This window comes from Pelecanus crispus, chromosome 8 (assembly GCF_030463565.1).
Source record: "Pelecanus crispus isolate bPelCri1 chromosome 8, bPelCri1.pri, whole genome shotgun sequence".
NCBI lineage: Eukaryota > Metazoa > Chordata > Aves > Pelecaniformes > Pelecanidae > Pelecanus > Pelecanus crispus.
The window spans coordinates 18385350-18412982 of record NC_134650.1 but is presented as its reverse complement, the minus strand read 5'-3'; the positions used below and the strand labels follow the sequence as shown (position 1 = coordinate 18412982).

General features: G+C 37.8%; 1 protein-coding gene across 2 annotated transcripts; it reads right to left on the bottom strand.

Moving 5' to 3' along the window:
• Nucleotides 1-79: 79 nt before the first annotated feature.
• Nucleotides 80-20021, bottom strand: SPDL1 (spindle apparatus coiled-coil protein 1). Of its 2 annotated transcripts, XM_009477629.2 has the most exons (11): nt 19863-20021; nt 16944-17120; nt 16439-16633; nt 15982-16131; nt 15219-15317; nt 14235-14345; nt 10909-11049; nt 9240-9349; nt 7887-8074; nt 6586-6931; nt 80-578 (listed from the first exon to the last, which is right to left on the bottom strand). In XM_009477629.2, the coding sequence occupies exons 1-11, from the start codon at nt 20019-20021 to the stop codon at nt 428-430; spliced, it is 1827 nt and encodes a 608-aa protein (XP_009475904.1). In that variant the 3' UTR covers nt 80-427. The 2 variants fall into 2 exon arrangements, with proteins under 2 accessions (XP_009475904.1, XP_075571350.1); XM_075715235.1 differs by lacking the exon at nt 80-578 and having other exon boundaries at nt 6381-6931.
• Between the last annotated feature and the right edge of the window lie 7612 nt (nt 20022-27633).

The window sequence follows — 27633 nt, the reverse complement described above, 5'->3', positions numbered from 1 at the left end:
TTAAGAATTCTGAATCCAGGAACTGGAAAAAATTCAAGAGCACATGACTTGGTTGAATTCTGCATCAACACTGTCTAGTCTGTCTTGCTCAGGATTTACCCCTGTCTTATCATATAATAAAACTTCTGTAGCAAGTACTTATCTTTCAGATTAGCACTGTGCTTCGAACACATAATGATTAACACATTAGCTGAGATTCAAGACAAGATAATACTTCAGGCCACACTGCCAGGAAACTTAACAGGTGCTCTCTGGGAAGTTAAGATATCAAAAGTGCAACTCTCATTAATGCGATCATACTCTTCATAGAACAAAGCAGATCAATATCTAAGATAGGAACCTGTACATTGTGTGACATAAGTTTAGTCAGTATTTCCTGCTGAAGCAGGTCTCCAAATTGTTCAAGTTCCTTCCAGAAATGCAAGTCTTATTGCTGAGCACATTGGGTTTCAGAAGTTGGCTTAGAAGATACATACAACGTTGTATATTTTTTCTTTTGTGCTTTCTTCTCAGTCGTGATTTTATTCTCTTTCTTATCATCTTCTTCCGTAGTTTCAAATCTGGATGCAGCTGTTAACCTATAGGCAAAGCAACCATTCTAAATACATATTTAGTTAATAAAAAACAGGGCTAAAATAAGAGTTTTAAGCAAAATCAACAAGCCAACTGGCATACAAGACCATCCATATGCAAAGACAGAAGAAGCAGTGTTTAAGAATAAAATGAGACTAAAATAAAGCATTCTCATATCAGTCCTGTTCACATTTCATCACTATAGCCTTCCCCCCTGCTTATCTGCTGAAATGTTTGATAAAAAGGGTTACTGAATGTGTTAGCTGGTTGGGATCAGCCTTTAAAAAACACAGTGACTGTGCCATGCACATAAAGGAGATCAAGTCCACAAAAGCAGAACTCTAAGTGAAGAGTACCAGCAACATAATACAAACGTGAAGCCAAGCATTTTTGGTAGTGGTAAAGCAAAAAAGGACTACACTTAAAGCAATATACCAGTTTCCAACCTAGTTGTGCACTACTACTACCTTTATCTTAATGCCTGAATACCTGAAAAGAAGTTGGCGGAAAAAAAATATTTTCAGGCTCTAAACTACATCATTTGTCCACTGACGTGTTTTGATTCTGCTATGAATGTAAATGGGAATACAACTGCCACATTACTGTTAAAGAGGTAAGTTAAAACCAAGATTTAGACATATGAGCAATCAGATGTTTTGATTATTTAAGAATTACTTAATAAACATACAAATGTGTCATTAAACAAATTGATAAGTAGTGGTAATTACTCAGCAAATCACCCCCAACCAACTGACTATTACACACAAGTATTTCCACAGACAAAACAAATTATGGAAAATGAAGTTCCAAATTAAACATCACTTCACATACCAACACAAATTCTATGCTGATTCATCACCACTTCTGTTAAAGCAATTCGCTAGTGACCTTGTGGATTTCTAGCGGTCTCAAGAGCCTCTAGTGAGCAACCCACAACAATCTACAGCTGCTTTCAATGATGGTTTTCCAAACAAGAATAGCTGCTACCCAGTTGTTAGACATTTATTTGCAAGATAGAGAGATACGGCTGAAGATGAGGACTATGAAAGGAGCTGTAAGAAAAAAGTTTGGGGAAATTTAGCTACAGATTTCCCCCTCCCCGCCCCCCAGTCTATCTTTACACACAAATATATCAAATAAACTTTTCTTATCCATCACAAGCAATCTACATATTATTTCCTATAAGCACTGTCTCAATAGACTAAAGAGAAATATGCTTTGCTGTGCATCTCCCCTAGGTCAGCAATGTTTGCTCCACCATTTGCTTTGTAGTAAGTCCACACCTGTAATTCTGATGGCTACCACTTTTTGTCCATAGTCAGCTTTCCCCCAGCTGTCCTCCCATTTTAGGTGTGCTGCTACTTGTAAGTAGCCAAATAATTATGTGATTACAACAAGAACCAATTATTCAGGGAAGGAGAAAAAGTGTATTCTTAGTAATTATCTTCTGGTTAGTGTTTAGTCTAGAGTTCAGTCTGTGCTTCCCTAGCAGCTGTAATTAAGGATGGGTAGCTTGTGTCTAATGCGTCTGTTCCTGTAGTAGATTCTCTTCATTTGTCCCTCCACTCTTCTGCCTTAAAACATCCTCTGTCCAAGGCCACCAAAACATTACTCTAGTGGCCAAAATGTCCAACACAGATTCACTATAGAAATACAGAACAAACCAATAACTCAAACAAACCAAAAGGCCAAGTAAAAACTAAATTGACTTAAAATATGTTCCAAAGCAGCAAGAGTGGATCCACAAGTGGATTTATTTAAGATACTCTCCTTTTACAGTACTAGGTAATTCTGTTGGTGTAACAAGTCTGGAAATCACAGTCACATCAGAAACATCACATTGTTTCATAAAAATAACTATTAGAATTCATTATTTGAAGAGAGAAAAAAAACCATCTTTTTATGCTTCAAATGCATACCAAAATGTTTATGCAAGTCAGCAGCAAGTAAGCTAGCTTCCTCAGACTAGAACTATGTTAATAAATACCTGAAGTAATTTATCAGAGGACTGACACTGACTTAACAAAGATGAAATGAATGAGCCATTTCACGTTAGTAAGCTACACTTTTAAGTTAGTTACAGCTTTTATCTGGATCAGCAACAGATTGCCAGGATTTGCTTAGTGTATGGCAATGAGGTAGAATCTTCAGAAGTACCTGAAGATTCAAATAATCAAGTTTTAATGTGACAATGAACAGACAATCCAAGAAAATACATTTGTTCCTCTTTCATTCTTAGTATCTTATAGCTGGCCTGCAAATGCTTCAGGACTGATTATTCTACAGCCTACAAGCTGTTAAACCATACTTTCATTACTATAACGAATTAAATTTTTTTGAAAAATACATGTTTTACTAGTGTGTAATAGATCATGTCTACAGGCTGCTACATATAAAAGAAGAGACAAAATGAATGAGTTCATTTAACAAAGCTAATTTCATAACAAGATGCTCAGCTGTTAAGTCTCACTGAGATAAAAAAAAAATAAAAATCAGCCAGTCCCTTTTTTAATTCTTTTCTACCAACCCTTGTGATAATGAAGGAGCAGCAGAGACAAAGTGTTACGAACCAACTGCAACTCCCATCCCCCATCCCCTCCATGCCATTCAGTGAGGAGGAGGTAGCAGCTGGAAATGAAGGAGTGAAGTTGAGCCTGGGGAGAAGGGTTGGGGTGTAGGGGGAAGGTAGTTATCTGTCTTTCTTGCTGTCCCACTATTTTTAATTGGCAATGAATTAATCTTCCCCAAGTCAAGTCTGATTTGCCCATGACTAATTGATTGTCATCTTTATCTCAACACATGAGCTTTTTCCATCTTATTTTCTCCCCCATCCTCTTGAAAAGGGGGAGTGTGAGCAGCTGGGTGGGTATCTGGCAGCAAGCTAAAGTTAACCCACCACAGTCCTCATACCAAGCCAGCTCATAGACAGCCCCTTATAGCATTGTCATATTTCATGAAGTATTTGTACAAGGAAATGGATGGATCAGAAAGAAGAGATGATAGTTAAACACTTCCACTTAAAAAAAGAGCTTGTGAAACTATGACATGACTCTATCAAGCTTTGACTTTGTAGACGCCAGAAATGAGACGCAATGAGGGTTTCTTCTAGCCATTTAAGGAAGATCAACTAGTCTCCTCAGATGGAGCTTTACTTTCTGAGGATAAATGCCATGCCTAAAACCCCAAAGAGAATATTAGTTATCCAGATCGCCTGCTGAGCCAAACGGCTATAGGCATTTCCTGTTCCTGTTTGAACAAAGCCCACAAGGTAGATTTGGTATATGTAATCCAACTAAATTTAAAAGAACAAATAAGCTCTTAGGCACACAATCCCTTCTTTAGATCAAACTAAAGCAGACAACCTCAAATCTAAATGCAAACTAAATTGGGCAGCAAGGGCTGGAATTTGCTATTTCTGTTTCAGAAGTGAAGAAAAGCATTTCAATACAAAACAAACAGAATTTTAAGTTTTTACAGACCAGTTGGCCTAACAGAAGATATCACTACCTATAACCTTTGCATTGCCTGAATTACAACAGCAATTCACAATTAAAACAAATCACATAAATATTTAAATCTTTAGTCTCAACTACGTTCTGAACACTCACTTACCATAACATAAGCAGTACCATCACCTAATGAAGTGTCCCAATGTTTACTTGCTTTAAACTTTTCTAATTATATAAACACACATTTCAGATATGTACACATGCTATTAGTTCAAAGTTATTTAGCTTTACCTTGCTAAATCATATTAGCAAGCAAGACTCTTCAAACTTTGAAATTTGTCACCCATACAAGTACATACAGATCACTTTGGACCACTTCTTCATCACCTCCTAAGCTAAGATGACAAAGCTTTTCAAACACCATTTTCTAGAAATGAAGTTTGCAATCCTTTCACAGTTACTATGGCTCTTTTCACTGCCACATTTCATGGACTAATAACAACAGAGCTAGAGTAATTATTGCACAAAAACTACTCCAGTTACAAAAATAACCCCCAATGACCACAATAGCCTTTCCAGCCAGAGCATCACATTTTACTTAACACAAGGTGAAACACTGACAATTATCCACGATGCATATCCCAATTATTTTTTCCTCCCCCGAACTCTCCATTTTCAGGTCCACATTCTTGCTCAAGTCGCCAATATTTTTTGTGCCTTTGCATTTAGCTGTATTCCTACATAGGATTCGGCCACATCCATCACAGAACAGTCCAGAGAATCTTTTAGTGTTTAGAAACCCAACCTCTCAAATACTCAGATTTTATTGTGACTTCCTATTTTGTAATAAATCATAACAGATCAGGGTTAAGTAAATCCTCAATGTTATCTTAACAACATCATTAATTGGGGATTTATTAGTTCGTTAACACCATCGGAAACATGAACAGAACCTTCTGCCTGGATTTGCCTTTTATGGTTTCATACCACTGTTGAAAAGAACTTTAAAGTTTTGTGGCTTTTTTTGTTGTTGTGCTGGTGGCTTTTATTTTTTAAAATCTACCAATTTATGTTTTATTTCTTACTTGAACCAACAGCAATGGGTGCAAGATTAGAACGCTCCCTCTATAACTTCCTCTTCCTCTTCCACTTTTTCCACCCGCTCTGTTTTCAAACATCAACCCCATAAAATAATTTGCTCTCCTCACCCCCTCTCTGGTAGGTTTACCCCTTCAGTTCACATAAACCGTTTCCAACAACTTCCTGTTGGCAGACATTGTATCTTCCTTTCCAAAGGAATATGAGGAAATAAGTTAAACTTTTCACAGCCAGGTTACGTTAGCTGTTCCTTGATGTGTACAGAACACTGTCAAAACACAATACCATCACTAAATTATCCAATCTTTCAACTTTCACCACCCATGTTTGACCTCCCTGATCTTTCCTCCTCAGCAACAGCCCCTGCATATTTTGACATAGCTACTTGAACTGCTCTTTTTGCCATATTCTTTCCAGACTATTTCAGAAGATTGTACTGTTTGGTTACCTTAAATCTGCTAATTGCATCCCATGCAACCTTGAATAATTGATCTGAGAGTCAAAATATCAATCCAATTACTTCTGAATGCTATTAATTTGGGATATACTGTACAGATTCCCATGTGTTAGGCCCCTCCTCCATCTTTGAAGCTGCTGTCATTCTAGATTCAATAAACTATTTTTTACTAGCAGACATTAGCAGGTTGTAAGCCTAAAACATCTGGACTATTCCAGATTTTTTTCCTCCCCCCCAACACTCCAACATGTGTTTACTAAGATTATCAATATGAACAGAATACAAAAGCATCAGCTGGAAAAAAAGTCAGCATTCTTTCTACAAAGATAAAGAAGTTGGAGCTAGTTACTGTACTAAGTTACTTTACCATCTATCAAAAAGTAACTTAAATTCTCAGTTCAGGGAAAAAAATTGATCTTAGTTTTGCAGTTGCATTTCTAGTTATCATGCATTCAGATTACAGAAGTCAGTCGTTTGACAACACAGATAGCATAATTGTCTATTGTCTTGTACAATGCAAGTTCTGTTAACCCAACTGAGGTTAAGAATTACTTAATTTAAGTAATTTTTAGGCTTTTAGCTAAATCTGAAAGTTTATGAGGGCTGAAATCAGATACGAAACTGAAGCATGATACCTATTGCCTTTGCTACTTTGATATGTAACAGTTGTGTGGCAGCTTTGAAGGGACCAAGAAAACAGTCATAATTCTGAAGTTAGAGCAAACTGAGTGAACCGTCATGCTATCTGCACACCTTAAACATTTTCAAGTAATGGGAAAATTATTACAGAGATTGTTACAGTTTCAAGAGTCTTTTTCATTAGTCATCATTTTAGTCTTTCTAAAAGGTTTTGAGAGGTTCAACGTAGGCAGCCGGAGCTGAGGAATTACACTGCATGCAACACTGAGGAAATAGATAAAGAAGTGGATAGCATAGTTCATGCAGCGAAAGAAAAGAGATGCAGGTCTGTGATGATTGCCTTGACCATAGACAGAAGCTGACACTGACCTGGGGGCAGCTGACATCAAGGAATTACTTCCACTTCTGCTATATGAAGTAAAGGCATCGTGATTCTCATCTTTAGTTTTAACTCTCTTCCTTTCTCTTTCAGGTTCAACTACTTTTTGCATTGCTTGAAGAGCTATGTTTATTGGTGGTGCTTCAAGGGCATGTTTTTTCAGAGAAGCATCACTTTGCTCCAAGTTCTTGGAAGTCATCTTTGTTTCTTCCTTACTTGGCAATTGAGTGAGAGCAGCTTCTTTTACTGACATATTTTTGCTGTCCAAGTATTCACAAGTACTGTCCACTGGAATCTTCTCCCTCTTCTTTTTAATTTTAGTGCCTTTAAGTATTTCTTAAAAAAAAAAAAAAAAATACACTTTTTGTACACAAGTGAAGCTGGGATTAACTTTTCCACCAACATGTTCATAATAAAACTAATAAAGAATATTTCACACGACTAAAGACCTTGGAATGATTCTTAATAGACACTTTACATCCCTTAAGGAATGTCTTTTCATATATCAGCAAGTAAGCAACCCGACAGAAGTTCACTTGAAAAAGAGAGAAAAATCTCTTTCTCCCGATCCACTCTCCTTTGTTACCAAGGCTCTGATTAGATGCTCTGAACTACATGAATAAGCTCAATTATTTTATTTCCATTTTGGAGGCTGCTGAGCTAAGCTTCCACAACTAAGATTTTAAAATTAAATCCTTTGGGTACAGACAAGTACCAAAACCAATTCACCCATCTGGTTCCCCATTCATCTTCCTCCACAGGCTGCAACTCCCTTGTTTCTGCACATACACAGGTATCGGCTGTTTTTTCAGGTGGGCCTCTATTGTCAAAACTTAATCCTTATTAACTTGAGCTACTAAACAATTTTTCCTCTAAATGCTTTGCATTTATTCCAAAGCTCACATCAGCTGCCTACATTCAGAAAGCTGATACTCCTCATCAACAGAGAGATACTGCTACTATTATGAAAAGCACTTCCTGAGAATTTGTTCCCACATACTTCACTATGGTTATCTAGCTATACTCTAAAGCCTCTGAACACTATAATTCGTACTCTTTTAATCTTCCGAAATTAACATTAGCGTACATACTGAAGTAAGGTCCTTGAGCAAGGTACAGCTTTACTGTTTCAGTTCAGCAGTTTTCAGACCAGGTTATTATCAAAAAGGCAGCTATTTAAACAGTTTGTATCTAGAACTATCCCAATGCCTTCCTGCTTAATGTTGTTCAACTTGTGAAGGTTGAGAAGACCAAGTATTTCTTTTTTTCCACATGTAAAAGTAGTATTTACCTTCAGGTTCATATTTCATTTTCAGCTCATCCAGCATAACTCGCAAGTTCATATTCTCACTCTGACAAGCTTGCAAATGCCTCTCGTTTCTGAAGAGTTTCCTTTCAACTTCCAGAACCCTTTGGCTCTCATACAGAGCTTTCATCCTCTGCAAGGATAGTTCATTTTTCAAGGTTTCAGTTTCCTTGCTAGGGCAGGAGGAAAGTTACACAATCACTCAAACTTGATTGTTGGGTTTTTCTTGTAGGGGTTTTTTTTGGGGGGTGGGGTGGGTGTTGGTTTTTTAAATAGAGCAGCAGATACAAAGTCAACTAAGCATTCAGTGACTTCACATAAAACTCATGTTTATACACTAGTAGGAAATGAAAGAGACCTCTTTCAGTACAATGAAAGTTTTCACTTGAACTTGACATAGAGCAGCTAGCTTAGTTACCAGAGACATAATGCTTGTTAAAAACAAAGCTGTATGCTGAACAAAGTATACATGCATATGTAACTGGTTTGAGAAACTTTCCCTAACCTACAAATCCACTATTTCATTAGGGTTTTTTAGCCTGTGTATAATTAATATAACTATTGACAATACAAGCTTCACACAAAGGTGTTGCTCTAAGTGACTAACACAAAAATAATTATGTTAATACTCAGTGCATGTCCTTGCCTCTGTTTCAGAGGCCATTAACTTCCACATCATAAGCACTGAATCACCATTCCTCAGCAATCCTAAGGTACTGAGATCATGCCAGCTTCTCATAATAGCAACAACAGCGAGACGACGGACTTCTCAGGAATTCCCACAGCAGACCATTGCCTCCTGCTGGAAGTGCAGTATTTCCATCTGAAGGCTTAAAAACAGTCCCGAGGCCAAACACTAAGGACTTTCTAATTAGTAGATATGGAATTCACTACCCAAAAACACATCTCAACTAAACAGTCCAGTAAAACATTTCATGTGTTATTATCTGGCTCTTTAGAAGAGAAATAAATATATATAGCCTATAAACTTTAAGAAGCTTCATACAGTTCCCTTACAGGTTAATTTTTTTTTTTTTTAACTCTCTCGTATCTAGGAGTATTAACAACATTTCTAGAAGAAAGCAACAATAATGTGAAATCATTCTGCTGCTATCTTTTACAACAGTAAGTAAAATGACAAACAAAACAATTCTCAGTCCTATAATGAACATAGGATGGTTCCACAGCATTATCAAATGAGACAATGAGCATATTTGCACATACAGTCAGTGGACTACATGCAGACAAACAGTAACAAAAAAAGGAGAATAAAAACAAGTAGCTAGAAGATAGCAAGACTACAACCAACTTCTAGGCCTCAGACCATTAAGTACTTACTTTGAGTTGTCAAGTTTCATTTGCAGTAAATCTGCATAGTAGCCATCTTCAGACTCTCCTCCTTTTGAGCTACTACTAGCTCTGGATTCTTCCATATTCTCATATAAAGTCTGATAAAGAAAAAATGTCAGATTGTCAAACAGCGACCTTTTAGAAGCACATTAGCTTAGCACTTCAGTGAATTTTTCCATGCATTTCTATAGAGAAGCCTCATCATAGGGGCATTTAAACATACAAGAGAGCTCAGTTGCTCAGAGTACTTCCTCATTTGTTACAAATGTCAAATAGCACTGAAACTGACAGTGTTATCTCATGCACTGAATGAAGTAAAAAAGCAAGTTCTCAATTCCAGAAGGTTTTGCAATAGCATTGCAGAATGGTTATCTTCCTTTTTACTTGAAAATACAGGATATTTAGTTAACCCACAGAGAATTTGTTTCTAGGCTTCAGCAGCTGGACCCCAAAGGTACGGAATGCATGTTAATCAATAGCCAAAATCTCAAAATCAGTTACATCTTTTGGATGAGAAAGTTGGTTCACAGTACAGATGCCACAAATGCAGTAAACTTTCTATAAAATACATCAGTAACATGTGCCATTCTGAGGTTTTGCTTTGTGTTTTTTTCTGCACAAGCAGTATTCAGATTTAATACTGTCCTAAAGATCTCATAGGCTTCTGTCAGTCACTGACTACAGGTACTTTTGATAGTTATTTGAATCAATCATTTAATTTCCTGACACTACTTATTTATGGCATAGAGACAAAAATAAATACTGATCAAGCTTATACATGACAAAACTGGTACAGCAATCAAGCTGTCTCAATTGCTTACCAAAATGGGTTAAGCCTAGCTTTATGCCACTTTGGTTAAATGCAGAATAGAGGACACTATCCTGGAAAGCATAATCCTAATGCATAAGCTAATACACTTAAGTTTACATTCCAAAGATGCGATAAGAAAGGGCCAATCGAGTCCATAAGTATGTAAGGAAGTAACAAAGGCTACAGTTTTTTTACCTTGTATACACGCAAACATCAGTAACATTACAATAGTGCATACAGGTGTTCTCATGTATTTCTCACCTTCCAAAATATTGACAAGATGCTATCAAGTTGCATAAGAGGACCAAAGAAATTGCTTTACAAGAATGATTAAGCAATTCAGTTTTTCTAGAAAGGAGCATGCTTCAACTGCAAAGTTAAGACACATTAAGGAAATAAATAACAAAAAAATCCAATATAGCTGAGATGAAAAAGTGATAAAGCCTATATATACACAGTAAAAATATTAAATGGTTATGTCTTCCAAGAGGGAAAAAAAAAAAAAAAAAAAATCAGATGTCATAGCTCAATGAACTTTGACCAAGTAATTGAATTTAAACACTACAGGTAACTATGTAAAATATGAAGGTGCTAACACACAGGAACCCAGAAAAGATTGTTTCTTCAAACCAGGGGTTGGGTGGTGTAGAATTATCTGCTTCTCTGAACTTCAGAAGTATATGTTCTCCAGCTGTAAAACAGAACTTTGGTCAAATAATGGTGTGAGTAGCCTTTGGATCCCCTTTTCAAGCCTGAGCATGGGCTTCATATAGTTTTCATAATTCTTCTTATTCTCATGTTTTAGCTTCTGATTATGACTTTTCCACTTAATTACAGACCACATACCTTAAATTTTTCTAGCTGCCTCACTTTCATAAGAAGATCTTCTATCTCACCATTCTTTTGTTCTAACATCGACTGTAAGCGTTCCAGCTGCTCAAATTCTGCCTGAGAGCCTTTCATCTGTAGCAGTGTAGCCATTTGCAGCTGGAAAAAAAGGAAAAAACCCCAAACCTTACAACAAATATTGGGTTAAGTGATTGAAAATCTCAGCCTCTCAACCAGAACACTTAGGGTACTCAAGGCTTGTAATTCTAATCCTGAACATAGAAGCTCATTGGATGCTTAAACTCAGTACTCTTCACCAGTCATCACAATCATCATCATAGGCTGACAGTAAAAATCTTTAGGACAGCTGAAAACTTACTGAACAGACTAGTCCTGAGGTGTCATATCTTTCTCTGTATTGACTAAGGAACCCATAAATACACTGTCAAGGACACAACATTTCATATTCAAACTGTAAACACCAAGTCAGCTAGAACCAAACACGCCTGGACTGTAGTTTATCAGAGCTAAAAATGCACCTAAGAACTTCTCACTTGGGAAAACACACCCTAGTTCACCAACAAATTTAAAAACCCTTTTTTGCAGTTCTGATTCTGAGGTATAGATAACACTGTTTGCCTTCTGTAATATTAATCCAAGGATTTTAGCTGCTTCTACTCCTTCAGTGGAACACGTCTTTTCAAGCAAAGAAACACCCTCTGTCATTACAAAAGAAGTTTATCAAAGAGAAGTCTTGCATTTATAGCAGATTTTTCTGATGTTGTTAACATAATAGTACGAGGGCCTTAATGTTAGAAGTGATACATCAGACATTTAAACAACTGGAGAAACAATATGAAATGCAATAATAGAAAGACCTAGCAGGGTGTTAATGATAACTCTAGCATTTTTACCAGTCTACTCAGTATGGACTAGGTAACACTGTAGGACACTTGGAGAAACCACAGGGAAAGGATCAGCTGAAACAAATTAGACTACAGATTAACAAAGCGAGAAAAGAGTAGTTCCCCTACAGAATCTGCTATGTCAAGTAAAGGCTATTGATGATACCGTACACAAAGTAGAGCCAAAGAAAGATTCAATCAACTCCTCTCCTAGCTTCTACAGGACATAAGGGAGGCAAAATTTTAACCCCCGCTGGCTGACTAAATCTATCCTTACATTTCCCAAGCATGTAGACACCAAATCTTTACCCCTTTCACTTAAAAGCCCACTTGCTAACTGTCAGAATTGCAAATTGCAGTTGATCTACATAAAAAATAAAAGAACAGAAATAGCAAGAAGCTGGAAGGGTGTCCTGGTTTCAGCTGGGATAGAGTTAATTTTCTTCCTACTAGCTGGCATAGTGCTGTGTTTTGGATTTAGGATGAGAATAATGCTGATAACACACTCATGGTTTAGTTGTTGCTAAGTACTGCTTGTGCTCGTCAAGGACTTTTCAGCTTCCCATGCTCTGCCAGATACACAAGAAACTAGGAGGGAGCACAGCCAGGACAGTTGATCCAAACTGCCCAAAGGGCTATTCCATACCATATGGCATCATGCTCGGTATATAAACTGGGGGAGGTTGGCCAGGGGGAGCAATTGCTGCTCAGGAACTGTCAGGGTATCGGTCAGCAGGTGGTGAGCAACTGCATTGTGCATCACTTGCTTTGTATATTGTTATTATTATCATTATTATATTGTTATTATTATCATTACCATTTTAGCTTATTTCAATTATTAAACTGTTCTTATCTCAACCCAGGAGTGTTTCTCACTCTTACTCCTCCAATTCTCTCCCCCATCCCATCGGGGTAGGGGGAGTGAGCGAGTGGCTGCGTGGTGCTTAGTTACTGGCTGGAGATAAACCACGACCAAGCGGTACTGTGAGCTGTGGAAAATACACCAGACATGGTAAAACTTTCACAGGAGTACTGCTTACATTCTATTCAGGAGTCAGGTCTTCAGAAGTCATCAGTAAATACGACATTCAGACATTCTGACAACTAAAGCTACAACAGTCAACTATATCGTTGGAATTGGCTGCTGAAAGAAGAGATCAATTAGCTATAGACTGAGCTTTAACACAACGCAGAGAGGATCCTAACAGGGATCTAAGATAGCAGCTTAAGCAAAACAGCTGTCCTAACAAGCTACCTATCTCCAATATTGATATTAGAAGAAATTTTATAGGGACAAATGAGTACAAATTGAAATTCCAAATAAGAACATTAAGCAGTAAAACAGGGATACCAACTCGCCTCAGTTCTTGGTGAGAATCTTCACTATTAGGCATGTTTCTTATACAGTTCAATCAGTGTGAGTGACCCGCACATTACAAGGAGAAAATTTCTGAAGAAACTGATCCTATTCAACTACTTTACTCACTCAAAGACTGAGCTCTGAAAGTCAGATTTTAGTAAAAGAGAATTCCTTTGCTGCATCAGTAGTTCTTTTCTTGTCCTTAAAGAATTTTATTATTTTCAACCTACTTCTCCACAAAAAACAAGTAACATTGAAGATACAGGTTTGCATTACCCATTATCATCACTCTTGATGTTTAAGCACTCTCCTCAAACTGTATGATCAAGTATTTGATCAAAAGGAAAGGATCCACTCTTGTGTTGGAAAATCAGAAGACCAACATGAAAACAGATGGCAGTTTTGCAGCATCCCCTTTACATTACCCTGTAAATCAGCTTCTGCTAACTAGTTCTCAACAGTGTTAACCAACAGGCTCCCATCCTATGGAAGTGTAGTCTAACTGAAATAGTTATGATAAAAGTTATGACTTAGTTTTGCACTAAAGACAGGAAGAAACAAGAAAAACATGGACAAACGTAAAACCAAGAAAGCAACACAGAGGGGAAAAAAAAAAAAAAACAGTGTAATCAGAGGACAGAGTACAAGTCTGCCCTTTTCTTTACATTCATTCCTGACAATCAGGGTTAATACACAAATAAATGATTCATGCAGTACAAGAATTAGACAAGAAAAGAAAAAAGCAATTGTCAAGACAAACTGAATGCTAGTTTGACTGACAGGAATTGTGTTTTACTTTTATCCATTTAAGAACTACTGCCAAAGTAAGCAAATATAGTGCCTTCAGCATAACTTGGAGTTCTAGGATAAAGTATTAATGCTAGTAGCAATAGAAACATGCTGATGTACCATAAAAATCAAATAGCACAATGACATCTCACTTGTTTTTTTCCCCTATTTCCCTCCCCCTAGACTGCTGTATCATATTTTAAAAATAATCAAATCCCCTAGCCTGCATACTAAAGCATTGCCTTATCAAACCCCAAGGAAACCCTGGAGTGTTACAGTAATGGTCATACCTTCATTCTTTGCAATTGTTCTCTAGTGAATGCATGCTGTTTTTGTAGTGACTGATATTTTATTTTCACACTGATCAGCTGTCGTTCCATTTCTGCCCTACGGTCCTCCACCTACAGAACATTGTTAACAATTATTACTATGAAAATTACAACACTTGTTGTCACTTGGATGACAAGTTTTACATGGAGATGTTACCTAACAATTGATGTTCATTCTGCAAATACTGCTTTTCCAGCAACAGTACTTGAAAACATGCACAATCGTCATTACCTCCAAGATAAAAGTGAGTAGACAGTACTGTAGCAGCTGAAGCCCAGTCAGTAAAGTGCAACAGATTTTTCCTTTGTTCTTTTGACATCAAAATAAAGTAACATTTCATATGCTTCAACGTTACTGTAGAATAGTTCTGTCCATTGGCATCAGAACAGTTTAAAAAAAAAAAAAATGAACTGTGTACCAATTCAACCCATTCCCTGCGTGTTGTCAGAAAACAAAAGTAACTTCCTATGCATTTAACAGCAGCTGAACCCTTATTCAAAAACTAATTCAAAAGCCCCCCCAAATGCTCAAACATCCAGCCATTTTCAGCATGTTTTTAAAAGACAGCATTTAACAACATCTTTTAGTATTTCACATACTATCTTCTGCATTAAAGGCTTACCAGCTGAACAAAACTACTTAGAGCCAAGAACTGCAGACAGAACTGTCATGAACCCTTGGTCCCATCTTATATCTTGATAGCCAGGCAACTAAGTGATTCCATTAAGTTTACTAACTCCTCAACTTCAGAGTGCGCATAAAAATTATTTTCCACAGGTCAGTTCCTAGACAGTTCAACACTGAAGCAGTATTTGAGGAACAGAGATTCATGCTGGCCAGATCAGGTACAGATACTCTAGTATTTTCAATGCAATATAAGAAATAAAACTTAAGTATTTCTTCCCTCCTCTGCATATTCTCAGGTATCTGTGACATAATTGTACCTCAGCAAACAGAGAATTGCCTTTACTTGTAGGGTCCAAAGACTGGTGCACTGCATGATCCAGCTGAACCTGAAGCTCTTGATTAGCTTCACGAGCTTTCTAGATTAAAGCGAAGAGGATATTAGTCATTTAAGCATCTGATGTACTGCATATATGAATTTAATCAGATAGTTTTACATCTTTTTTGTTTCCTATGCCTTTAGCACAGATTATCTTGTACTGCAGTACTTAACTGTGCATACAGTTCTAGTCAGTAAGAGACAATTAATTTTGTTTCATCAAAAGGCTTAATATTACACTTGCTCTTCAGGCCAAGAGCATAACTAAAACCTTTAAACAAGAAAACTTTGATGTTTATCAGTTGGATTAGTGGTATTGAGACTATTAGCCTTGCTGTACTATTTAGTCACAAATCCTATACTCCCCAGTACAAGTTTTCCAAGGCATTCAGTAGGAACTTGAAACAAAAATGAGAATTTTATCAGTGACCTGTGAGAAGGTCCTGTTATGAGGCAGAATACTGCAATGCGAAGGATCTCCATACACAGCCTTCCACAAAAGAACAGCAATAGAGAGTACTTAGCAACAGGCAATACCAAACATGACTAGCCAATATCCTTCCCCCCTCCCCCGCCTTCTCTTTCTCCTTCCCTCCCTCCTCAGAACTCCTCTCAAAACTCCTCTGATTTCCCCAAAAAGCTAGCACCACAACTTGTGGAATTTAGGGCTTATCTACCACTGTTGAATAAAATTAAGAGAATACCTCTAACGCATTACAGTAAGAAACAACTTCTTTCTCCCTCTCTTCCTTTTCTCCCTGTAGACGCTCCAGCTGATTACGTAGGTTACTGTTTATCAGTTCTAATTGTTCTTTACTGTACTGCAGTTCATTCAGCTTTTCTTCAACATTTGCCTAAATAGAAAAAAAAAACCCAAGTACAAAATAAAAAGTTCATAAAACAATTTGAAGAACAGCAGGCCCATATGAACCAAATGGGTTTGTTAGTAGTAATTACTTTTAATACAAAATATTATCCTGAAGAAGAGATTGCACTGAAGTTTAGTTAAAGCTATTACTTTTTTCTGTGCATGTTTTCTTAATAGGAAGCCAGTCATGAGGTAACAATATACACAAAGCATCTAAAAGTGAAATGAGCACAAGAACAGAATTTTATCTTCAACTAGCCTACATTCCTAATAACTAAGTACTAGTCACACACCTTCACACTTTCTAATTCAGTGAGCTCTATCTGAAGATTGAGCATTTCTGAAGACATGGTCTCATGCACACGTTCGGACATCATATGCAGTTCTTCCGATTTGGCAGCAATTATTTCCTTCTGATGATCGACTTTGTGTCTTAATTGTTTCTCCGAGAGTCGGGTTTCATCTAGTTCTGCTTTCAGGTTCTCCAGCTTAAAGACAGTTGACAAGTAGTACCATTTTATAATAAATTCTTGAAAAGCACAACAATTTTGACTCTGTTGTAATTACAAAAAATGTCTTAGAAATACAACTTAAGAGTAAACTTTTAAAAATAAGCTTTGAAATTTAATGTAATTCACAATGTAACTATGCAGACATTTGTTAAAAGTCAACCAAACAAGCGCCTACACATTAAAACTATTTATTAGATTTGTTTTAGTACTAAGCGTGCAATTATGAGTTAAATACATATTCTTTAAAATGCTATTAGCAACATTTTAGCTGTATTAGTTGCCAAACCTTGTTTTTAAGGTCACTGATTTCTTGTCCATAGACTCTGGCAAGCTGTTCTTTCTGTTTATCCAATTGCATGTTTTGCTGTTGCTTAAGGGAATCACATTCAAAACTCAAGCTTTCCAACATTCGATTCTTGAGTTCAATTTCTCTCTGAAGAGAGTATTTCTCTTGTTCAAATTTCTGAAAGAAATAATATACTAATAAATCTAGTAGTATTCATAAATGCTTGGGGAACAATGTACTAAATACAGGCTCAGAACAAAGACACTAAATGCCTAAAATGTGTAGCTCATTCACCCTTTTGTTGAAGTCCCCATTAGGGAACTGTCATACCCATGTTTTCTTAAAAAAAAAAAAAACCCACAGAAAAAACAAACAAAACCCAAAAAACTGCTCTGAAATTTTATTACTACTTTCATTGTGTAATACCCTCTTCTTTATGGAGACTATATATTTCTTTGCACCCAACATGAAGGGTGTGGGCATCTTTTCCTGTAAGCGTAACAAAGAAATTTAGTGAGAGCTTACATGTCCCTTCTACCACTACAGAACCTGATTATGCTAAACACTGTTACAGTCCATCAAGGGTTCCTGTACTGCAGAACAGCTGGGTTCAATGTTTGGTAAAGACATCTAAATCATCTACTGTTTTGTAATAAATCCTGTCAACCCTTCCAGACTGAAGAATGACTTTTTAATCAGCTTCCCTCTATGCCTGATTGTATATGTTTACTAATTATAAAGGGCAGCTTCATTTTACTCTTCCATTCAGCTAGCAATCAAGGAGAAAAAAGTAAAAATGGAGAGTCTTGGAAGCAGAAAAGGTAAATATCAAAACCAATCCAGTCTAAAGATGCAGGATGTTTGGTTGGGTTTGTTTTTTTTTTAAAACATAAAGTAACCCTTAAAACACAAACCAGAATTAAAAATAGGAACATAACAAAACTTAAAGCTGTTGGGTATCAATTTGACCTCTGTGGCCCAGACACCAGCTTATCAAGGACAGTCTTAGCTCTCAAATATACAGGACAAGCGTTTTAACTCAAAAGATAAAGACAGTGCACAGAAAAGTTTTGGGAGTGCACAGCTGACCAGGCACAGCTGACCAGGCCCAAGAGAGGCAAAAATCTAGCATGATATGTCTACACAGACTTTTACAGAAGCGTACACAGATTTTTCTGAAAGACTCTTGTGTCTACTGTTAAAACTTAACACTTGTGTTCACAGTAATTGCTTTGGCTCTCAGATTCCAAACAGAACCACAGATTCAAGAGTTCAAAAGAATCTATTGGATAACCACAGTTCCCACACAAGATGTTATTCTACCGTACGAAAGCACACAATTCCTTCCCTCTGCCCTTGGAATCTAAGTTACTAATTGATCTAGTTCACACAAGCTTAGCTCATAACTTTGCTCCAGCCTATAACACAGGATTACAACCTATGGGTGCAGCTTCATAACACAGTGTCCTGGTTTCGGCTGGGATAATTTCCTTCCTAGTAGCAGGCATAGTGCTGTGTTTTGGATTTAGGATGAGAAGAATGTTGATAACACACTGATGTTTTTAGTTGTTGCTGAGTACTGCTTATGCTAGTCAAGGACTTTTCAGCTTCCCATGCTCTGCCAGGGGCACAAGAAGCTGGGAGGGGGCACAGCCAGAATAGTTGATTCCATACCATATGATGTCATGCTCAGTATATAAACTGGGGGGGCGGGTTGGCCAGGGAGCAGCGATCACTGCTCAGGAGCTGGCTAGGTATCGGTCAACAAGTGGTGAGCAATTGCATTGTGCATCACTTGCTTTGTATATTGTTATTATTACTATCATTATTATATTGTTATTATCATCATTACTATTTTACTTTATTTCAATTATTAAACTGTTCTTATCTCAACCCAGGAGTGTTTCTCACTCTTACTCCTCCAATTCTCTCCCCCATCCCATCGGGGTAGGGGGAGTGAGCGAGCGGCTGCGTGGTGCTTAGTTGCTGGCTGGGGCTAAACCACAACACACAGTAACTACCATCTCAGGTTGCCTGCAGAAAGGATGATCCTGCCCTGCCTTCCTTGTCACTTGTGCTTTCCAACTGCCTCTCTTGCACTAAGCTTACTAATGAAAACTGATTAAAATAAGTTATTAGGGTTCATTCAGAATAGCAGGGTGCTACAGCTCCCCAGCTGGTTAAAAAAAAACCCAAAGCACCAAACAAAAAAAAAACCCTACAACAAAACTACAAACATTTTAGGTCTATCACAAGAGAAGGGATGGATGCACAGCCAGAAGCAGACTAAATGAAGAGAAATGGTGACGTGTTTATGAAAAGTGGAAGAGATTTTCCTGACTGGAATTTTCTTGCACAATTACTAAGAAAACTGGTTGACTAAATAATATCTCTATATTTCAACACAATACTACTCTCTTTTCTGACCTGTAAAGAAATGTACTAATACATTCAGAATCCCTTGGTATTTGGAAGATTTGTAAACTTCACTACAGAAGAAATCAATTTTACAGTCTCGCTGCTAGGATTCTCTTTACAGCTTTAAGTGATACAAAGCTTGGAGGGAGACCATAACATGCTAAACTGCTAAACATACCCAAAACACATGCTCCAAACCAAATTTACTTTAGCACTTAGTATTCATTTTACATTAAAAGCAATTAGTCCTACACAGTACTGAACACTTGATGCATAATTAGCTATGAAACCCTGTCCCAGTTAAATAAAATTATGCTCAATATCTTAGAACAGAGATAAAAAGCCATCTCTACAAATATTTAAACTAAAGAGGTTTATTACAATTAATCTAGACTCTGAATGGCATTTAACACCTGTGACATTCAGAAAATACTTAAAATAAAACAAAGTTCCTGAGTGCTTTTTTTTTTTTTTTTTTTTACTAAAAGTTTAAAACATCACCTCAGTTTTCTCAGTCAATTCACGGCGTGTTTGATCCAACTGATTTTGAACTTCACTTTGGGACTCCAATAAATGCAAGCCATATTGTGCTGCCTTTCTTCGCTCATTCTCTGCTTCCTTCAGTTGGTGTCTAAGACTTAAAATGGTCTCTGTCTCCATTTTTCTTCCTTTTGTTCCTTCAACTTTGCAAACACAAAAGGATTAAAAAAAAATATATTGCAGTAAATTACAGTAGTTAATCTGAAAGAAGTTCTTGGAGTTCCTTTCTTAATCAGGATACAAGGATATATTTTTGCATTAATACAAGACAAAAAAGATAGCTCATGAACAAACAGTCCTGTGAACAGTAAAATAATAGCTATTTCTCGATAAATTTGGTTAACATCTTATTCCTGACTATGTCTTAAGTAATAGCATGCAGCAAAACAACTCCTGTGTACCCAGCCTGGTTTCCTAGCACACCAGAACCAGAGTTAATCTAGTATACAGCTATCTTGCCATATGCAAGAGAAGGCTAGGAAATAACCTTGTAAAAACACTTCTATGCATACAGCTGACAATATTTTCTCTGGTATTATAAATAAAGCCACACTGACTATAGCATTACTTGTGTACACAAAACCACTTAAGATTCATGTAGGCAGCTGCATTAGCAGGACAGTTTACTCCTAATAACATTTATGTGGGATATAGAAACAGGTAAAGGTAGAGTCAAAAATAGAAGCCTGTTAAAATATATGGAATTTTAACACAGGGTTTTTTTTATTTAAGTACTTAATGGAGTCTTTCATGACTGTTTTCCACTTTAAACTTAAGTCACTACAGGTAACCTATTTGTTAATAACCATGTCTTTGTCACATGTTTCAGCAAATTCATCCATTTCTATCTTTGTATCGTAACAGAAGACACAAGTAACAGCAAATTTTGCAAAAAGTTAGCCAAAATAAATCCAAACAAAACCGTTTAAAAAACAAAAATCAAGTCAAACACACACAATAAGCTTGTATGACTGCTTGCTCCCGAGTCCACTAAATCAGCACACTGCCAAAAAAATCCTATTAAGACAGAAGTTCTATATCCTATAAGCCAAGAGTTCTCTCAAAGTATGCAGTAACAATGATATACAGATTAAAAAAAAAAATCTGCAGTTAATTTTTCAAAGCCAGGGTTCATAATTTTTATATAATGTCAAGATTAAAGTAATTCTTCATTGAAGATCTTATTCTGTGCTTTTTCTTTTCACATAAACAATTTAGTTGTTGCCATTTCTTACTGGCACATATGTTGTCTTTATCAATATTAGCAAGATGCTGGTCTTAATCAAGAGCAAATTTCACAGCTCAACACAGGACAGATTATTTTTAGGAGTCATTATTGTAATGTAATGCCTTCACTTTTTTGTTTTGCTAACTTTTATTCAACATGGGTAACTCCTAGTGGAATTACCCAGCTTCCTATAAGAGGAAAAAAAAAATTGACATACAAAAGTACATCATACCAAAACTGTGCTAATTCCTTTCCGAGATACAAGATAGAAATTATCAAATTCTGGTTTTCACATTTTCCATCACTTGTTGTTATTCAAGTTTAACACATACAGAGAGACTTTATCCAGCCAGCCTCTGAAACTTCAGTTTTTCACATCTAACTATTTCAATGCTTGAAATACTACACTTATGCTAAAATAAAACAGTGAAAGACAGGAATTTTGCATACCTACAGCTAAGAATCAACAACATTATTACTAGTGCGGGGACACATACACTGTACACAATTTAATAATGAAATGTTTTAACAATAAGATGTAGCAGAACAAGCATAGAGGCAACCACTCCTGGCATGCATTTGCATTAGTAAAGGGGATGAACTAATCCTTATTCACTTCATAAACAGAATTTTAAAAATAGCTTTATTTTCTGATCAAATAACAGTATAGACGCAACACACCATCTGATTGCTCCTAGCTAACTAAATTAAATTTCAGTAACATTTTTAGCCCACTTTCAGAAGTCCATTTAAATCTTTCTTGACCTTATTCTTGTACTCTACCTTTAACACGGAAAAAAACCACCCCACACCAAAAAAAGCAACAGTTGTCTAGTCCAGATGAGTATAAGCTGACATTATAACACAATCCTTCATAGCAGTCCTCTTCTGAAAAGGCTTAACGCTTGTGACTGTCTCATGAAAATGCAGATCACAAACTAAAACCCCACAGAAATGCAAATCTTATTCAAATCTCAGTTGAGGCAGTTGTCAGATAATTTAGAAACAGCCAGATCAGGCAATGTTGCCAAAGAATAGATGCTCTGCAACTGGCCTGTGGGGCAAGTAAACAGGCTACACCCAGGGTCCCATTCTTCCAGCACATATATAATTTTTAAGGGTTGTTTGGGGACTTTGTCTTGCTCCCTCCTACTTCTTCAAAGTGCTCGCCTCCATTTTCACATACAAGATCTTTGAGCTCTTAATAAATCATTTACTGGATAATATTGAAAAAGCTCTTAGGCTTTTCTTTAATTTTATAGTTGAAGTATGGAGGAAAAGAGAAACAGTTTTCCTATTCACACATTCCTTGCCAACTATTAGGGAAAACAGCAAGTATGGCTTTCGGAGCACAGACATCATCAACTCTTCATCGTCAATTTTGGATGAAGTTAATCAGACAAGTCCAGGTAGCTTTGTTCATAAAACAGTATTGTTATATAGGGATGTAATTGCCTGCAATTTAATATTATACATGAGGTTAAGTAAACTACCCTGAAAATAATGTTTTAAGATAAATTAAATAGGTAGTCAGGTGAACAGGTAGGAGATGAAATAATAGAAATCGGTCACCATTTATTCTACCGAGAGTTACAAGAGAGTTACTCACTTTTGGCTAATTATCTTCAAACATTTTCTGATGGATTCTGTACTGAGGGCTCCAGGCCTTGATTATTCAACCATTTAAGTACTCCTTGATAAAAATAACAGGGTAGGAGATAAAAAGGCACTCTCCTGGCACACAAGCTTTCTTCTCCCACTCTGTAACTGTTCTTCTAGCTAAACTGCCATTCCCAACGGTCATATGCAACAGCCGTCCGTGTTCTGATCTATTCAGAAGTACTTACACAGTTTTCTGATCGCTAACATAATTAGCAAGACAGTTTCTCTCCCTTCGCCAGGTATTCTGCTTACAATTCACCTCAGTTAACAAGTTCATTTCTTCACCTGCCAAGTTGGACACTCAAGCTAAAATATTTTCAGGGCTAATCACCTTCCACAAAACACATTCTTGGGTGGATAAGTATTACAGAGAAAAGAAAAAAAAAAAACAAAAAAAAAACCAAACAAAAACCCCACCACACACCATAACCCCCCCCCCCCCCAGACTACAGCCTGATCTTTCAGTCAAAAATACTACAAAGTACCCAGCACCCCAGCAACTGGCTCTGTTAGCACTTTGCTTACACAGTGTAGCGCACTCCTCTACCTATTCCTTAAATTCAGGACATTACCCTTTTGCAGTTCAGGCCGGTCATTTCATGGTATTCTCCCCTTACTGCTTGCACACCTTCCTGACCCACTTCAAACCAACATAAGCAAACGACTCGCCCCACCCAGCACAAGTCCTTAACATCGCCGAGTCCCGCCAACACGTTCCGCATGGGTACAGGCAATGACTTACAGCCGGTTTTGTTTCCCGCAGGAAGACGCCCCCTGCGATATTATAACCCGAACGGGCAAAAAGGGCGGAGGGGGGGAGGGTGCCCCCCCCACACTTGAGGCAGCATCTCCGGGGGCCGCAGGACAGAAGAGCCTTTCCCACCTGAGGCGACAGGGGAAGGCACTGGCAGCGCGACCCCGGCGAGGGGAAGGACCTGAAGGCCGCAGAGCCCCAGGCACAGCGGCACGAAAGGAGGGGGGGGAGGCGGGAGCTCTCCTCCTCTCTCCCCTCGCCCCCGCCGCTGGAGAGCCCCCTTCTACAGGCAGGGAGCAGCAAAGAGACAGCAACAGCCCCCCAGAGAGGAAAGCCCCCCGGCAGCGCACTCCTCCGTCCCTCACGGCACCGCCCCCCCGCAGCGCGCTACCTCGGCCCGGCGCCGCTCCGCACCGGCGCCGCTCCCCCAGTTCAAACTCGCCCCCGCGGCGCCGCCCCAAATCTCGCGAGAGCTGCTGCCACCGCCCGCCTCCCTTCCCCCGCCCGCTCCTTTTCCGCTCGCGCCGCGGCCGGGCTCGCGGAGGAGAGCGGCGCATGCGCCCTGGGGTTTGGCGTGGCGGAGGCGCGCAGACCGTGCCGCCCGGGGAGGGGCTGTTTGCTGTGGGGAATTGTCCGAAAAGACAGGGAGGGCAATAAAGCGAGCTCTAGTTCTCCGGCGGTACCTCGCCAGGGCGCAGCAGGCTGGAGGTACCACGGGTATGCTTGGCTCCAGAGCCACCTGCAACGCCACCTCATCCAAAGAAAGCGCGCAGAGTAAGCGATGAGAGTCAAAAGTCTACAGGGTGCTACGTATTATCTCGGAACCCTGCAAAGCAGAGGGGCAGCCCACTCCCACGCAGTATTCTACAGGAGAGTTTCTGGGTTTGACAGCAGAATGCTGCGAGTGTCTGGTTTATCCCGCTAGCCGCTTTCCTCATCAAGGAAATCCCCTTCAGCAGGGACTGCTGAGGCTGCCCCTCAGGACCTGTCACTAGCTTCTTACTCAACCAAACCTTTCTTTAGATTCTCTAGAGCTTACCGTCCACACTTTAAGAGCTATACAGCAAGTTACAGTGCTTGTAACGTAGCTGTCAACTAAGCTTCCAACTTCCTATTTTTGCCCCTAGCTTGCTCTAGTTCATACTCATCTTCACTTCCTGCACCAGGGAGGAGTCCCAGGGAAGGATTTCATAGTATTGTATTGTCCAGAATTCATAGATTTCCTAAGCCAGGGAAGATCTGAATAATATCTACAAAGAAGAGCAAAATTCATCAGCTGGAGCATTTCACCATGCAGTTCTGATGGTTGAGAGTCCAAGCACAGTTTTTCTATGTGCCATTTTCTCTGCCCCAAAAGAAAACCTGAGTAATTTACCTTTTAAGCGTGGTTAAATTTCTTAATCCATTCTGCAAGATTCATATATTTTTGCACTTTGTCTGACCACATCAGTGAGTACGGAATGTTTATTCTCGTATCTAATGTGATACCCATAACAGAACCCATTGCATAGAAAAGCAAATTCTGCCTTTAAAGAAACATGCTTCACGTGATGCAAGGTTAAATTCAAGCAACAGGATGTAAGTAGATGCAGGGATAACAATCCTATTTGGAGCAACCAGGACAGAAATAGATGTCTTAAGATAAAAGGGGCTTGGAAAATAAGCACATAGTGTAAAATTCTACAGAGGAAGCCAACAAAACTGCTACTTCTGTCAAAACTATACTAATTTTACTCCTCTATCGAAATGTGTGGGTCTAGCTTACGTCAATAGAAATGGGATTAAAAATTAAATACAGAATGGTCTAGTTGATTAAAACAGGGACAGGAAACAAGAGAATCCTGTTCTAATCCTGATTCTGCTGCATTCACTGTGTGATTAACCACTCCAAATACCCACAGCTAAAGCCCCTTGTTTTAAAACAAGGATAAAAGTGACTTAATTAACAAATCCATATCATTTGCCTGACAGTTAGTTGGGTACATCTTGGAAAAATATAAAATACATTGTAAATTCTAAGTATTAACATGATTACTCCACCAGGTCAATTATCTGCCTTAGCATGCTAAATCATGGAACAGTTAAAATTGCTGCTGCTTCCCCCCCACCTTCAGTTCCAGTCACGTGTAACAGCTGTTGTTTAATACATGAAATATGTTAGCAAACTCCACAATATTTTCCTCAGCTTAGGATTTCCATTTATGCCTTTAAAACAGAATTAGGAGCTTGGATGCAAAGTAACTGATTCATTATTTAAAACATGCCATTATTTTCAGAACTGTTCCCTTTTCTTTACTAAATTGGCAATAACTAGGATACTGTTTTACAGATTACATCTACTTCTTCTGAATATAGAATACACACATCAGTTGCTAATAAGTTATTTGTAATATAGATTTGTCAAATGGAGTGACCATCTTGTCAGAATGCTACAATATTATTCACCAGTGTTATGAAATATTTAACAGTTACATAATACCACTATTTACAGTTTGGCTATGTACCAGGATTCCTTGAGTTGTACTTAGCTTTGAAGCTAGATTTTACTTTAAGAGGTTGTGAAAGAGCATAGAATGACAAGGACAAGGTCATTAAGTCCATTGTTTTTAGTAAATTTAGCTTTATGGAGACAAATATTTTTGTCCCATTTAGCTATGAGAAGACTCTCACTTTTCATATTTCTTTTCAGCTTACATTGTGTTTAGTCCCTAGGTTGCCACTGTAACTATGTATTTGCTCTTAGAAACTTCTCCTGCTTATGACCTCAGTAATAGATATTGTCCTGTAGAGTTTTTACGAATCCAGTACTTACTGAAGCATAAATGTTTCCTAAACATGTAGTTTGTATACTTCTGTTTATTGACATTTTAGATCGCTAAACTTAATGAAATCTGTGCACTGCTGACCCTGTATAAAATGTAAATGCATGTTTTGTAAGTCTTATCTATGCCAGCAGGCAAGCATTCCATGTAAGGAATGGAGTAACTACAACAAGTAGATGTGCTGGGGTTTTTTCCCCCTGAAGAAGAGGCTTGTTGCCTTTATCTACATAAAAACAAATGACATTAGTCATTAGCCCTCTTAGTCTTTCCTTGCTAATTGCTCTGTAACATATGAGCTGACAAATGTTTTACTAACTGTGCTTAAGATCCCAAATGCCATATGAAGCCAGTGAGTAATAGCAGCCTATTGAGAAGCAACTGATTACTAGCTACATAAGGTAAGTAATTTTGGCACAACAGATCCAGGGTTTATTATAATTAAAACTTCTGGAGCATTAGGGATTTTGTTTGTTTGTTTTGGGTTTTTTCCCCCTCATGTTCTTGCTCTTCATTATTTAAGAATATTTAATTTTGCACAATTTAAAGCCATGTTACTTTATTTGCTAGTGCCACTTCATGAAAGCCCAGGTTTAACCCCTTCCACAGTTTTCAGTTGGTAAACATTAAAATGTTCTGCTTTTTTTTAAGATAAGACACTTTCACCTTCAATTAAACAGAATTCAGAAGTCTATATGTTTTAATTTATTACTGTGAATTCCAAGAGCAGTAATAATAATACCTAAGTTCTTCTGCAAGGAACTCAAGTAGCTCAATAATTACAGCAACAGATTGAGGGCCAGTAACATACTGTTTCTAATCCTCTCTAAACTGTTAGTGGCTGACCTCACCCAGATCACTTCATCTCACTATCTTGGTCATCTTAGCTAAACAAAGATGTGTTTTGCATTTTTCTTACCAGTCTAACCTTAACTAGCCTCCTGTGGCTTCACATGATTACTTAGCAAATCTGTCAGGTAGGTGTGAGTCTCTTTCAAATACAAACTTTCAGGTACTCCTTTATGAAAACTTTCCATTACTTTTATTTAGATTTGTTACATTTTTAGTCCTTGCTTGAATGGGTCAGGAGCCTCACAACAAGCTTCCTGGCTTTATGTAATCAAAGGGTCCAATTATGAAAATATAGATTCTTCAGTGTATAAATTCAGAGCCAAGCTATGATGGAAATTTACATTATGACTCGACTAGATCTTGTAGACTATACTTTCCTTTTTCCCCATTTTTATCCTGTTTGTTTTTTTTTTTTTT